This window comes from Castanea sativa, chromosome 2 (genome assembly GCF_040712315.1).
Source record: "Castanea sativa cultivar Marrone di Chiusa Pesio chromosome 2, ASM4071231v1".
Taxonomy (NCBI): Eukaryota; Viridiplantae; Streptophyta; class Magnoliopsida; order Fagales; family Fagaceae; genus Castanea; species Castanea sativa.
In genome coordinates this window covers 28,987,597-29,001,399 of record NC_134014.1, presented here as the reverse complement: position 1 = coordinate 29,001,399, position 13,803 = coordinate 28,987,597, and the positions used below count along the sequence as shown (strand labels likewise).

The 13,803-nt window shown below is 33.0% G+C and overlaps 1 protein-coding gene and 1 long non-coding RNA gene across 5 annotated transcripts; one reads left to right on the top strand and one right to left on the bottom strand.

The window, feature by feature from the left end:
• The first annotated feature begins 2,340 nt into the window (after window positions 1-2,340).
• Window positions 2,341-7,742, top strand: LOC142625788 (IN2-2 protein-like). 3 transcript variants are annotated; one of them, XM_075799512.1, is made up of 6 exons: window positions 2,341-2,618; window positions 2,724-2,924; window positions 4,826-4,998; window positions 5,077-5,176; window positions 6,219-6,556; window positions 7,412-7,742. In XM_075799512.1, exons 1-6 carry the CDS (start codon window positions 2,400-2,402, stop codon window positions 7,413-7,415), a joined length of 1,035 nt encoding a protein of 344 aa, XP_075655627.1. In that variant the 5' UTR covers window positions 2,341-2,399; the 3' UTR covers window positions 7,416-7,742. The 3 variants fall into 3 exon arrangements, with proteins under 3 accessions (XP_075655627.1, XP_075655626.1, XP_075655628.1); XM_075799511.1 differs by lacking the exon at window positions 7,412-7,742 and adding an exon at window positions 7,125-7,382; XM_075799513.1 differs by lacking the exon at window positions 7,412-7,742 and having other exon boundaries at window positions 6,230-6,367.
• A 492-nt stretch (window positions 7,743-8,234) lies between these two features.
• Window positions 8,235-12,348, bottom strand: LOC142625789 (uncharacterized). 2 transcript variants are annotated; one of them, XR_012842404.1, is made up of 5 exons: window positions 11,948-12,348; window positions 10,766-10,838; window positions 10,486-10,636; window positions 9,819-9,873; window positions 8,235-8,614 (listed from the first exon to the last, which is right to left on the bottom strand). It is a non-coding gene; the product is annotated as an uncharacterized LOC142625789 (long non-coding RNA). The 2 variants fall into 2 exon arrangements; XR_012842403.1 differs by having other exon boundaries at window positions 9,830-9,873.
• Between the last annotated feature and the right edge of the window lie 1,455 nt (window positions 12,349-13,803).

The window sequence follows — 13,803 nt, the reverse complement described above, 5'->3', positions numbered from 1 at the left end:
GAGCTGGTCTTGGGTCTCCTTTCTTAATCTTGAACTACAACTTTATGACACTTAATTATTTCTTCATGGTATGCCAAAAGTTAACAAATATTGACTAAACAAAAAATATAATTTAGTCAAATACAAAATTTATGAACTGTATTTTGATAGGAGCATAGTCCAATATAAATATACAAAATTTAAGAATTAGGACACATGTTTTACAACTCAATTTAAAAAAAAAAATTAAACGCATTACACATGTCACATTAACTAGAATTGATCATACCTACTTTCCCAACCAATTTCACAACATGCGAAATAATCAATTGTGGGTGATAGAAAAAAAGAGGTGGGTCAATGTAAAAGTTAGTAGACAGAAAGTGTCCACTACTCATAATCGATTACTTTGACATGTTGTGAAATTGATGCTTTGTTTGTTTTGAAATAAAATATTTTCCGTAAAATGTTTTCACATTTTTAGATTTTTGTTTGCTTGTAAAATGTGGTCAAACTTATAAAATATTTTCCTTTGATCGTAAAATCCTTTGTAAAAAGTTGTAAAACATTTTACCTTTAAAAATTTGGTAAAATAGTTTACAAAAATGCATAGCAGCCATCCCCCCTATTCTGGTGGTTAGGTCTAAGGTCCGATTCTCAAAGCCATTATTTGAACGGTCTTGTTATTGGACATTGCGTTGTGGTGATTAGGTCACAGTAGCCATTGATCCAGCAGTTAGGTTGTCAGAGCTAGTGGTTTGGTAACCAAAATCACATACTTGAAATTGTCAGTCCAATACTGGCGATTTGGTTGCCAAAGTTGTTGCTCCAGTAGGTGGAATGGCAATCTGATCATCGAACCTCCTACATTAGCAGTTCTAGTGACCAAGCTGCTAGTTTTGATGATTTGTGCTTGAAAAATTTTACATATTACACCAAACACATAAAAATATTTTTTTTAAAATATTTTATTTGTAAAACTCTATCTCTCATAGAGATAAAATTTTGGTTTTGTCCCCAAGATCTATTAGTTAATAATTATTACTCTTTATTGTATAAAAAAAAAACAAACTATTTTATTATTGTAGGTAGATTCACTCTTATCTTTACTTTACAAATTAAGCGGAACCAATAATAGGATATTATAAAAATGTCTCTATATAATTCTAGTATCATAACTTCTGCTACAAGTTGTTTATGTGGCAAGTTGTTAACGGTGGAGTTGTAGACCTATCACTTTTACTCCACCACTCATAACTTGTCATGTGAGCTAGTAGTGGGCCTTATGGAAAAAATTGTTGTTTTAGCATTTTTTTAATGGATTTAGCTTACCTCTACTTCTTTTTAATTGGAATATTTTTTTATTTTATTGAGAAACTGTCACATTACCCATTAACTAAACTAACCTTATCACACGCGGTTCGCACGTGCGATGAGGCTTTTTTTTTTAGTTGTAGAAAAAAAAAACAGTTTTTAATTATTTATATATATAATTTTTATTTTAAAAAAATCTAATTTATAAGTGAATAAATCAATTTAAAAATTAAAAGAAGAGTGGTCCCATTTTTTACGCAATGTTTTAGTGGGAGTTAGAGTTGTATTTTTACCAGATTGTTCTTTAATTTTATCTCTACTTAAATATAGGACTGTAGGAGCATTTTTGAACTAAAAAATGAGGAATCCAAATAAGGGAAACCCCTTAAATAGTAGTATAGATAAAATGTGGAGATTAAAAACCTACTACTACTTACCATTGTGTATTTAAAACAAAAGAAGATCTCCAAAGTATCGGAGCTAAGCTAAATTATTTTTTAATATTTTGTGAAAAAGTTAACAGGGACTTTTATTTTTATTTATTTTATTATTGCTACCTGTCGTATGTGCTTACGGCAACAGTTCCATTATTGTTGCAGTGGTTTGTCTTTGTGGTTTGATTTTAAGGGCCCGTTTAGTACATGTGTTTAAAAATTGAAAATTATTATTTGAAAATATTTATGGAAATACGTGTGGTGAAAAAGTGTGTAAAAATGCGTGAGATGTTGTTAAAAACTGAAAATAATTGTTTGAAAAATATCAACCAAACACCCCCTAAAAGTTTCAAAATTCAGAAAATAGATAAGGGTCATGCTAACGAATACCCTCAGAGCATTGGTTAACAATTCATTTTAAGAAAGTTTTGACATTATTTTTATGAAAAATGAAAAAAAGCTATCAAAACATTAATTGTTTTTCTTTCTTTCCTTATAAAAACTTTATTTAAATAGATTATTAATTAGCATTTTTGAATAAATAAAGCCACTCAAATTGACCAACACCTGTCGATCATTGAGTTTAAATACACGAGGCAGAGAGAAGAAACACATTCATTCATTCATTCTGCAGTTAAAACTAATAGTAGTAGTTAACGTTGTTGAAGAAAGATGGCCTCCGCAGGAATTGGAAGGATAAAGCTGGGTTCACAGGGACTGGAAGTGTCAGCGCAAGGTTTAAAATGCATGGGCATGTCCGCTTTGTATGGCCCTCCAAAGCCCGAACAAGACATGATCTCTCTCATTCATCATGCCATCCACACTGGTGTCACCTTCCTCGATACTTCTGACATGTATGGCCCCTTCCTCAACGAAATCCTCCTTGGAAAGGTACAACGGTGACTTTTTCTCACTTTCTTTTCTTTTCTTTACTGTATGTATGTTACCATCGCTTTCGAATTCGCGTGAACCCACCACCCACCACCCCACTTACAGGCTTTGAAGGGAGGGCTAAGAGAGAAGGTGGAATTGGCAACAAAGTTCGGTGTTACGGTTGTGGATGGGAAGAGAGAGATCCGTGGCGATCCAGCTTATGTGAGAGAGGCTTGTGAGGCCAGCTTGAAGCGCCTTGATGTTGACTATATTGATCTCTATTACCAGCATCGCATAGACACTCGTGTTCCCATTGAAGTCACGGTTAGTTTAAGTTAATTCTTACCTCCTCAATTAGCATCATATTCACCATCACATATATTTGTGGAAGATACATATAACTCCCTCTTGTTTACGTTAATATATTTTGTTGATTCCAACACAACAAGGAACGTTGGACATAAAACCTTGAGATTTAAGACCATCCTTGCCATTGATGGAGCATTGAAACTTTAATTAAAAACGGGAAGGTATTCATTTAGCCCAAACTATTTTATTTGGGATTTTTTTTTTTTTTATAAGTCTAACTCTGTTGATTTGTAAAATTGGTTTAATTGGACTTTATTATACAAGAATTAGTGGAAACAGAGAATTTGTATTTGATTCAGGATTAACCTCACAATGTTAGGAGTAGAGAAATCCATTCTTGTCATGCATTTATATGATATTTAGCTTATTGTCTTTGTATATCGTTTAATTTCTTGATACTTTTTTGAACAGCTTGTTCTGAATCTGTTTTGAGTCCTATCCGATGCTAATCTTTCAATTTATTTTCTTTTGATAAACTCTCTTTTACTGTATATTTGGAATGGATGATATGGGAGGAGAGAAGAGGGGAAAATGGCCGGAATATTCGATGAGGAGAGGAGAAAAGTAGCCGGAATGTTTTTCCCCTCTCCTCTACTCTCCCACATCTCCCACCATCCAAACATAGGGTTAGAGTCATATCATATATCCTTGAAATAACATATTAATATCATTTGACTGAAGATCCAAATTGTGAGGATCTCTTTCAGAAAAAAGAAAAAAAGAAGAATCATTTTCACTCTCATCTTGGAATACTACTCCCCCATGCATATTACTCTAAGCCTTTTACTTGCTACCTTCTAAACAGGAAATGCTACATGGATTTCCTCCACCATTCGGTACTTGTGGTGGTGCAAACATTTAAAATTATCTTTTACTTGCCTCTTTGATTACTTCATTTTCTCACTTGACTCTATGACTAGTTCAATTTGTAAGAGCTGAAAACTTATGTTACTCTTCCATGATGGTTTTACAGCAACGAATGAATATCTTGGTATGACTTTGTTGTCATAAGGGATATAACATCAATTACTTTGTGGGCCAAAAGCAAACCAATTAAGGCTCACCTCATTTGTTTTACTTCAATCAATTCATCAAAATGAGGCAACCAAAGTTACAAACATTTTTTTTTAAGAAAACAAAAAACTCAATTGAACCAAATAAAGAATAAAATTAATGAGTGTTCCTCTCTCTCTCTCTCTCTCTCTCTCTCCCTGATTATGTAATGAGGAATGAGGCTACAAGAAATCATTTTCACCTAGTTCATATTTATATTTCCACATCCAAAATGTTTTGGACTGCATCCTAGGCAAACTCCAGATTAATCAGTTTTCAGAATATATTTTTGAAATTTAGGATGTGCATGGGACATGTCTGATTTCATTTCTAATATATACTGGATATCACCCCCATGGTTTAGGGTTTCCAATATATATTCTTGAAATTTAGGATAGTCTATGAATTCTATGCAAAGTGAAGCCATCATCTAGGTAAGTACCATCATTCAGTTCTTTTATGATTATTTATGAAATATGTGAAAAAATGGAACTACCATTTGGTAAAGATCATTTACTGATGCGCCTATATTGTCCTGCTGTTCTTGATAAGTTAAACTGTAATGCTTGTCAAACAATGACTGGCGAGCCTTGTAATTCACCATTCTTGTATTCTAAATTAGTCTAATTCATAGAAAAAAGCTGTTGTTTGTAGAATGGTTATGTTACAGCAATCTTTTTTTATGCTAGCTTAGCGGTTACATTCATTGCCACTATTGTACCTTAATACAGTGTCCCATTATGCATCTTTGAAGAAGCTTGCTGTTGAGCTTCCCCTAATTCTTCTCTTCTATATATAATAAGATTGGGGAACTCAAGAAACTTGTTGAAGAGGGTAAAATCAAGTACATAGGTCTATCTGAGGCCTCTGCCTCAACAATTAGAAGAGCACATGCGGTTCATCCCATAACTGCTGTGCAGCTAGAGTGGTCTTTGTGGTCAAGGGATGTGGAGGAAGAAATAATTCCTACTTGCAGGTGAGGTGTCAGTTACAATTGCATATTAAGGTATTGAATAATTAAGATTCAAAATTTAATTTTGTCCTCATTGTGCAGGGAACTAGGCATTGGGATTGTTGCATACAGTCTAGGACGAGGATTCTTTACTTCAGGGCCTAAGGTTGTTGAAAATTTGTCGGACAACGATGTTCGTAAGGTTTGTGAATCTACCACACAACTGTTGAGCTTCAAATTCAATTACTCATACAATAAGAATGACACCTTTATAGCATCATCAGTGTATATATATATATGAATATTCCAAGATTTTATTTCCTTGCAAGAAACCATTGGCTCAGATAATTACAGTTTGCTTTCCAGTTTCTCTTAACCATTCAGTAGTCGACATTCTATCTAAACCTTGACTTATGCCCAAAATTTTATTCTGTGGTAATAATATCCAAATAGAAATATTCCTAATTTTTCTTAACAAATGATTTTCTATGCCTAAATATTGGCTTAAATCTTTGTAGTGCAAATATCTCGTGTTCATTATGTATTTGCGTAGCCCTCGCTCACCTCAATTTCTCATGTCGCCCATCAGAATATTTGGTTCCTTTCTTTGATGGTTTTCACCTCCTCCTAACTCATTACACCTGAAATAAAAAGATATTGCTAGGAGTTGAATATTTTCCTATCAACTCCTTTTGGTTTTACAGAAAGCTAGTTTTCACAAAATGGATATGGATTAATTGATTCCTGCTATTTTGTTGATCATAAGAGCGTTAGACTTATGGTTAAATGATTATATTCACCATTTCCTAATAGCTTAAGCTTTTGGGACAATCAGTAATTTAACAAAGAGATGTAATTAAGTATTTTTTGTAACCTACATAAGTTGTCTATGATGGTCATTTATGAAAGTTTGGAGGCCGGACTCTGCTGGTTTGATCACATCAGTCGTTTTAATATATATTTGTACATACTTCAATGGCACATCATACTAATGACCTGAATAAAGTAAGCATAGCCTGCCTCAATTGACAGGCATATGGCAGCATGGATGCCTGGAGACTTGAAGAATGAGGCTATAGCCATAGATATTGTTTGATGTTCATCGTTGCTTTTATGCACAACACTACTTCCTTCAAATTATCTGCAGTGACATCAGTCTTGATAAATGTGTAGTGTTATAGTGATTTTCATTTATTATGCAGTGAACTCAGAATTAAAATGAAATATGTATTCAATGCTTGCAGTTTTTACCCAGGTTCCAACCTGAAAATCTGGAGCATAACAAGACCATATTCGAGCGTGTTAATGAAATGTCAATGAGGAAGGGATACACCACATCACAGCTAGCATTGGCCTGGGTTCATCACCAAGGGAAGGACTACGTGTGTCCCATACCTGGAACCACCAAGATTCAAAACTTCAACCAGAACATTGGAGCTCTGTCTGTGAGACTAACACCAGAAGAAATTGCTGAAATTGAGTCATTTGCTTCCGAGAATGACGTTAAGGGTGACAGATATGCAGAAGGCGCTTCAACTTGGAAGATTTCTGAAACTCCACCACTTTCTTCATGGAAAGCTTTGTAAGCACTGCACAAGCCTTTCATTCTGTCTCCGTACCACTTACTTGGAAACCTCATGGATTTTTTCAATGTCATCGATGAAGTGTGTTGAGTATTTGACTGCTCAGAAAATAAGTATCTCCTTCCTAAACTGTAGGGTAGGGGCCTTTATAGTGTACACCTAAACTTCGAAATTTTGTTATCATCACCCTAATTCAGTGTTCAGGAGTCAATTGTGGAATTTTTATAGTTTAGGGTGGATAGATACCCACTAAACTCTTAATTTGGACCTCAATTCAGTTCTTGGGATGGATATTATAAATTAATCTCAAATTATGGTGTGAAATGCAAATTTGGAAGTTTGGGGGGGCGTATTGTAAATGATTTATAATTTTGGGTGAATAGTTATAATTAACCCATTTATTATGTTCGATTTCATGAAATTAGTAGATAAACATTTGGTTCATGCTTCACTATTCAGATCTTGTATGGAAAATTTTATTGTTGTAGTCTTGTAGAGAATGTTTGCAAAAGTATGCACTTACCCTTTGTTTGTTTTGTTGTAAAATGTTTTCAAAAATATTTTTAGGTATTTTGCATGGCATGTAATTTTTTATAAACACCAACTACCAAAACCGGTGGTTCAGCTATCAGAATCGTAGGTTCTACGATCAGACATTTGGCATCAGCACTACAATCATAGATCAGCGGCTATGGTAGCCTAGCCCAACGGATTGGCAACCACCACCAGATTGAGGGGGAAGGGGCTATGTATTAATTTAAAATGTTTTACTAAGTTTTTATGGTTGTGTTTCGGGACTTTTCAAGGAATGTTATTTCTGCTTTTAAGTCCAAAAATTGGTTATACATCTTCAGTTGAGCTAGCTGAAGCTATGGCAGCAAGGAGGGCTGTGGTCTTGGCTAAGGAATTAAGTCTGTTTGATGTCATTCTAGAAGGGGATTGTCTTCAGGTTGTTCGAGCTTTGGAGAATTTTGGTTCGTGCAAGACTTTATTTGGTCATGTCATTAAAGAAACCAAGAAACCAAGCAACTGGGGTGTACGTTGTGGCAATGTCAATTCCAACATGTTTGTCGGGAGGGGAATAGGTTGGCCCATGGCCTAGCTAGAAGAGCAGTTTTATCTGCTGATGTATAGATAGAAGATCTGCCTAGTGATCTGGAGGTTGTATTCCAGTATTATTCTGTTTAATTTTTTAATAAAACTTCGCTTACCTTTTTCTCAAAAAAAGAAAGTTTTTATGGTAAAATTTTTACAATATTTTATGAGGGATTTGAAAATTGATAGTATTTTCAAAGTTTAACAAATTTTACAATGAAACAAATATAGTAAAATGTTAAAAATATAGTAAAATGTTGAAAACATTTTTCTATAAAATTTTTACTTTGAAATAAACCGAGGATAGTTATTTACTATTAGCCTCATGCGTGAACGCGTTATGCACATGGTTAACAACTAGTGTATTTATTTTTAATTCCAGTTGGTAATAATAATTTTTATTTAAAATCAGTAACTATGTAATAATTATAGAGTTGAAAATATTACTAGTTATAAATATATATATATATATATATATATATATATAGTCGCTAACCCGTGCGATGCACGGGGTAAACAAACCCTTAAAAATGAGAGAGGAAGACAAAACCTTTTCAGACCAAGAGTAATTTGGTAGAATTGTAAAGTAACGCCCTCTTTCATATGCAAACATATCTCCAAAGTACAAAGCACGTAATGGAACCATAGAGCATGAAAATATATGTTCTTCTCACTAACATACAAATAGCTTAATTAAATTTATGACTAATCAACAAAAAAAGGAATATCTAACGATCAAACATATGTATCCCATAAAGCAACTACAACATGAGAATCTGGTTCAAAGCATTTAAACAATAACTAAATTTACAAATGCCCTTTATATATATTTATAGTAATGGTGTGATGCCCCACCAACAGTGATAGGGCCTCGCCTATTCCACATATGCTCATTGTCCATGGAGGTCTTCCTAGAATTCTTGTTTTGCACTTCACTAAGCATCTTATTTGCATCTCTCTTCCTTAAAAAGAAAACAGAATGAACATCATGAATAACATTCTCCAATGAGGGTTTCAATTACAAAAACTCATCAAGATTTATAAAAAAAATAGAAAAGAAAAGACAAAACTAAACATTTAAAAAAAAAAAAAAATAGGGCTTTAACAATTAGAAATTCAAAGCGTGAAATCAACTACCAAATACCAATTATTATTGAACATCATGAAAGCTATGATAACATATTTTAAAACTCAAAGTAATGAAGAATGGCAACCCCCCAACTCAACAACATTTTTGCCAAAAAATGCACACTGCACATCAAATAGTGTATTATAACTATCACATTGAAATCTGCTGTCAATTCATTCAAGTAAAAAAAAAATAGTCAATTCTCCAAACCGTTAATTTTTTTTAATTTAAAAAACCTCCAAATATAAGAAAGACAATTAATAAAATTAATCATTCACAATGAGAACAATGCATAACCCACATATAAATATAGGGCAGGACAAACATTAAAGGGTTTTTGAGCTAACCATAACATCACTCTCAAAACAAACTTAGAAATCTTTTGCTAATGTCCATATCATAGTAAAACAGAAAACCTTTAAAACCCAAAACCACTGTCACATTGACTTCACAATAAAAGCATTCTAGTTGACCATGAATTAATAGTTTATGAAAACAATACATGAGGTAGTATAAAATATAGCCCGATGATGAAACCATAAATCCCAGATAAGCAAAAGAAGAAGAAGAAGAATAAAAAAAAAAAAAAAGCCATGAAATTGAAACACATGAAAGCAAAACCTATAGGATTGGAAGGCTAAGATCAAAACTGAATACTGCCACCAAGTATATATAATCAACCACAAATCCACATGAGGCTAAAATAATTCAATAATCTACAACAGTAAGTTAATTATTCAATAACTAAATTAATATACTTTCATTTGTATATATCAGCAACTACAGTAAAAACATTGAAAACACATAATAAATATGGCAAATCAATATCTAAAGTCCTGTTTCTAATTATATATATATACACACACCCAAAACACTAAGTCACATTAATCATGCTTTCAGTAGCTAATGTGAAATTAGAACTAATATCAAAAGTCATATCAAGCATAATTTAACATGAAATAAAAATTGCAAAGTAGAAACAACATTAGAAATTAAGATACCATAAACAAAAATGTAATCAAAAGAAATCATAATACCATCACTTAACTGGGAAGAAGCCCAAGTTTGAAAAACCCCACTAAAGTATTCGATCTATACCACAATAAGACATAGAAACAATAAATATATTAGTAAGTATATGAATAATTGACAATCACAATCAAATTCAAAAATCAAATGGAAAGACATGTCAATCTTACTGTCCATAGGACTGTTTTTGTAAAGAGAAATGCATGTTTTAATTTATTGTGTAGTTTTAGAGAAACAAAAAAGAAAAAAAACAGTTCTTGACAATATTCGAGGACCTTAAACAATCATAAATTATGAACATTCTCTATTAACAAAAAGAATTTTTCTTTCAAAAAATCACATGCCCAAACATAAGCCTAAATTTTGATAAATCCAAACATAAGCCTAAATTAAAACAAATTCAGATAAAAAACAATATTAAAAACTCCAGCAACTCGAAATTGAAACAAACCCCAGCAGCAACCCAAAACTACCCAACAACCGCAGGAACCAAGCCCAGTAAATAGACATGCTAACTATAAACTATTGACTCCTTGAGAAATATGCCAGAGTTCCAAAGATTGGTCATTTAGTTGCATCAATGATTCAGATTAAAAAAAAAAAAAAAACATAAAAGAGAAGAACAAACAATCTATGGAAGAGTATAAAAGAGAAGAAAAGGAATCTATCCAGTACCAGAACAATCTCATAGACAAAACATTCGACTCCATGCTTCATCCGGTTATGTCAGATCAGCAATTAATGCAGCAATCTCTTCATCAATATCAGAGGGAACTGGTCTAACAGTAGTGAAGGGTCTCCCTTAGATCTCTCTCTCCAACTCTCTCTACATAACACATTCATTATAGGAAAAAAATGAAATCAAGAGGTAAACAGCAGTACAGAAATGAGAATCCCCAATGAATGGGCGGAGATTAACAAAATAAAAACAAAAAAGTAGAGGAAAGTATCAAACCTTGGAGGTGGCAGCAAGCAATCTGACAATTTGTATGACAATCTCTTTCTCATGATTTGGCTGCCTTCAGTTCCTACACATAAATCAAATGCACTTAATTTGCAGAGTAAGAAAATGTAAATATTAAGTATTCTAAATGGCACAATGGATTCTGCATAGCCACCTAGCCTAATCATATCAAAATATGCCCAAAGGATCCAAAAGCCAAGACAAAGTATTCAAATTAAGAACTTTCACCTTTGACCATAACACTGTTTGCCTTATAAATAATTTGCAAAGGGTGGACTTGAAACAGCACACATAAATATTTGCATAATTGTGTATTTCCAATTAAAGCAATCCAAATCAAATAGTTTATGCCAGTTCATTTATTCTATTATTCCAATACATGTACAACAGTAACTCTTGTAGGCCTTTTGTCAAACACCTAACAGATATAACCAAGAAATAGAACTTGATTAATGTACAGGTTCTGAAATAGAGGAATTACAAAACCTATAGAATTTGATTTTGTATGAGTGTTTCCCTGACTTCAACAAAAATGAATAGAGAGAAAAAGGGGTTAGGAATTGAAATCCCTAAATTGACAGAAAAACTTAATTAAGTACGAAATCCTTAAATTGACAGAAAAACCATTATGCGCTTGGGCTATCAAATCCTTATGGGAAGGAGTCAAAATCATGGGCAAACTAATAGCTTGAATTTTACTTGGCTTCTAGAATTTCATCTCAATTTATAATATTATAAACCCTTCAGCAGTTCTTTTGACAGATTCAAGTCCTCGAAAGTACTCACCAATGTATATGGGGTATCATTCACAGTAACCTACATCAAATTAATCCCCTAATATATCAAAACCCAAAATTGAAAACTGAACAAAACATATCTATTAGACTCAACTATACATGTGTGTTTCTGCATTCATGTTCCAAGTAACATAATAATAGGAATTAAAACTATAGAACACTATCTCTTACCACATTGTATAAGCATCAAAACAAAAATTAATATCAATAATAAAGATTCAAAACCCTAATTAGGATCTAAAACAATTATAAAAAACAATACTTTATTATATTTTAACCAAAAGTAGCAGCAAAGGTATTGGGTTGATTGAAATCCTAATTAGGATTAGGCCAATAAAGAAATTCAAATCTTGGTGATGTGAGAAATTGATGGTACCGCAGTGATGTGAGCGTCTTGGGGTTCATCGACATACTTGTTGACGGTGCTTTTGGTGTCATCGATGGTCAAGGCCTCGACGCTGAGTTTGGCGACGGGGTTCATCGACATACTTGTTGACGGTGCTTTTGGTGTCATTGATGGTCAAGGCCTCGACGCTGAGTTCGGCGACGACTTTGTCCTGCTGCGAAGTTGACGAAGTTGCTATGTCCTCCAAAGGTTCGTCGTCTTCTTCGTCGCCCTAGCGTTTAGTCTCCGTCTTTGGAACAGGGATTTCCTGTGGCGGCGGCGGAGGGGCAGTAGCAGCAGCAGCAGCAACCGTGGTGTTTTCCTGAGGCGGTGGTGGTGGCGTTGTCAGTGGTATCAGCCATTGCGAGAGAGAGAGAGATCGAGAAAAATAACCTTAAAGGTTGCTTTAAAAAGAGATATAGATGAAGAGTATATATATTTAATAAAAAGAAAAAAATCAGATTTAAAAATTTAAAAAAAAAAATGCTGACGTGAAAAATTATGGAGCTAACAGAAGTTCGGTTTTATATATATACTTTAAAAAGAGATATAGACAAAGAGTATATATATTTAATATAAAAAAAATCAGGTTTATAAATTTAAAAAAAAAAATGCTGACGTGGAAAAATCTGATTTCAATTTAACTATTTTACCCCTTTTTTTTTATATTCCAAAATGTCATGTTCTTTAAACCATTTGTTAAAATACTTTTGCATGCTTAATTTATTATTATTTTTGTCGATCAATTTTAGCTAAACTATAAGGGTAGGTATGACAATAGTAAAAAGTGGAAACCAAATACTCCTACGTTAATTATAAATTTAAATAATAGATTATTCCTACATCATTCTATTATATCAATACGTAGCCTTGTTGACTCATGTAATTGATAAACATTGGGTTGTTTGAATTTTACACCCCTAAAGTTTGGGGTGTTTGAATTTTACATCTTGGTTTTTCAAATTAGCAATTTACTCTAAACATTATACACAATGTTAAGCCAAATTTTATTAAAGTAATACAAGCATGAGCCCTTTTAATGGAAAAGTAATAGTATTCAATAAGGATTTAGTTCCGGTCAATGCCATTACTGTTAGTGTGTATTTTGAATTAAGGACCCTATGCCGCAATCAGCTGCACCTAGGAATGTAATACACCTCCAAAAAAAAATTCAAAGACTTAAATTTTGATTTTTACCAAAAATATGTGTCCTAGTATCTTCCCTTATCTAACCCTAACTACCCTAAAGAATGATAAATCCATAGTTCTAATTGGCAGGCAGAAATCTTAGAGTCTCTTCTCTCTCTTTGGAGGATAGTTGCTAGAAAATCACTAGAAAACAACCAATTTTCATCAAAATAATTTATTTAGCAACCCAAAAAAAAAAATCAAGCATTTTTAGACCAAACCAATAACTCAAAACAGTTGGTCTACAATAATGAATGTTGTTAGAAAGGAAAGCCTTGCATTATATTTGATCTTACAATAGGGTCAAACCAGCCAAAATCTCCCAGAGTTAATCATGACAACATGAACATAGTGCAATGCCCATTAGGCTTTCCTACCACATAACCCTCCACCTGAAAGTCAAAAAATGAACATTTTAACAACTAAAGGTCCAAATTTGGCTATATTCATAAGACTTTCTTAAAATCGAATTAATAATCATAAACAGTCATGACACCAATTTAGTGATGCAAATACTCACCCTCTAAAAATAAATTCAGAACCAAATCTTCAATACTTCAACCAAATGAAGCTTTGTATGACCTAAAACCCAGATTAAAAAAATCATATAAAAAGAGAGAGAGATTGAGGAACAAATCTTTAAGACTTTAATCAATCGA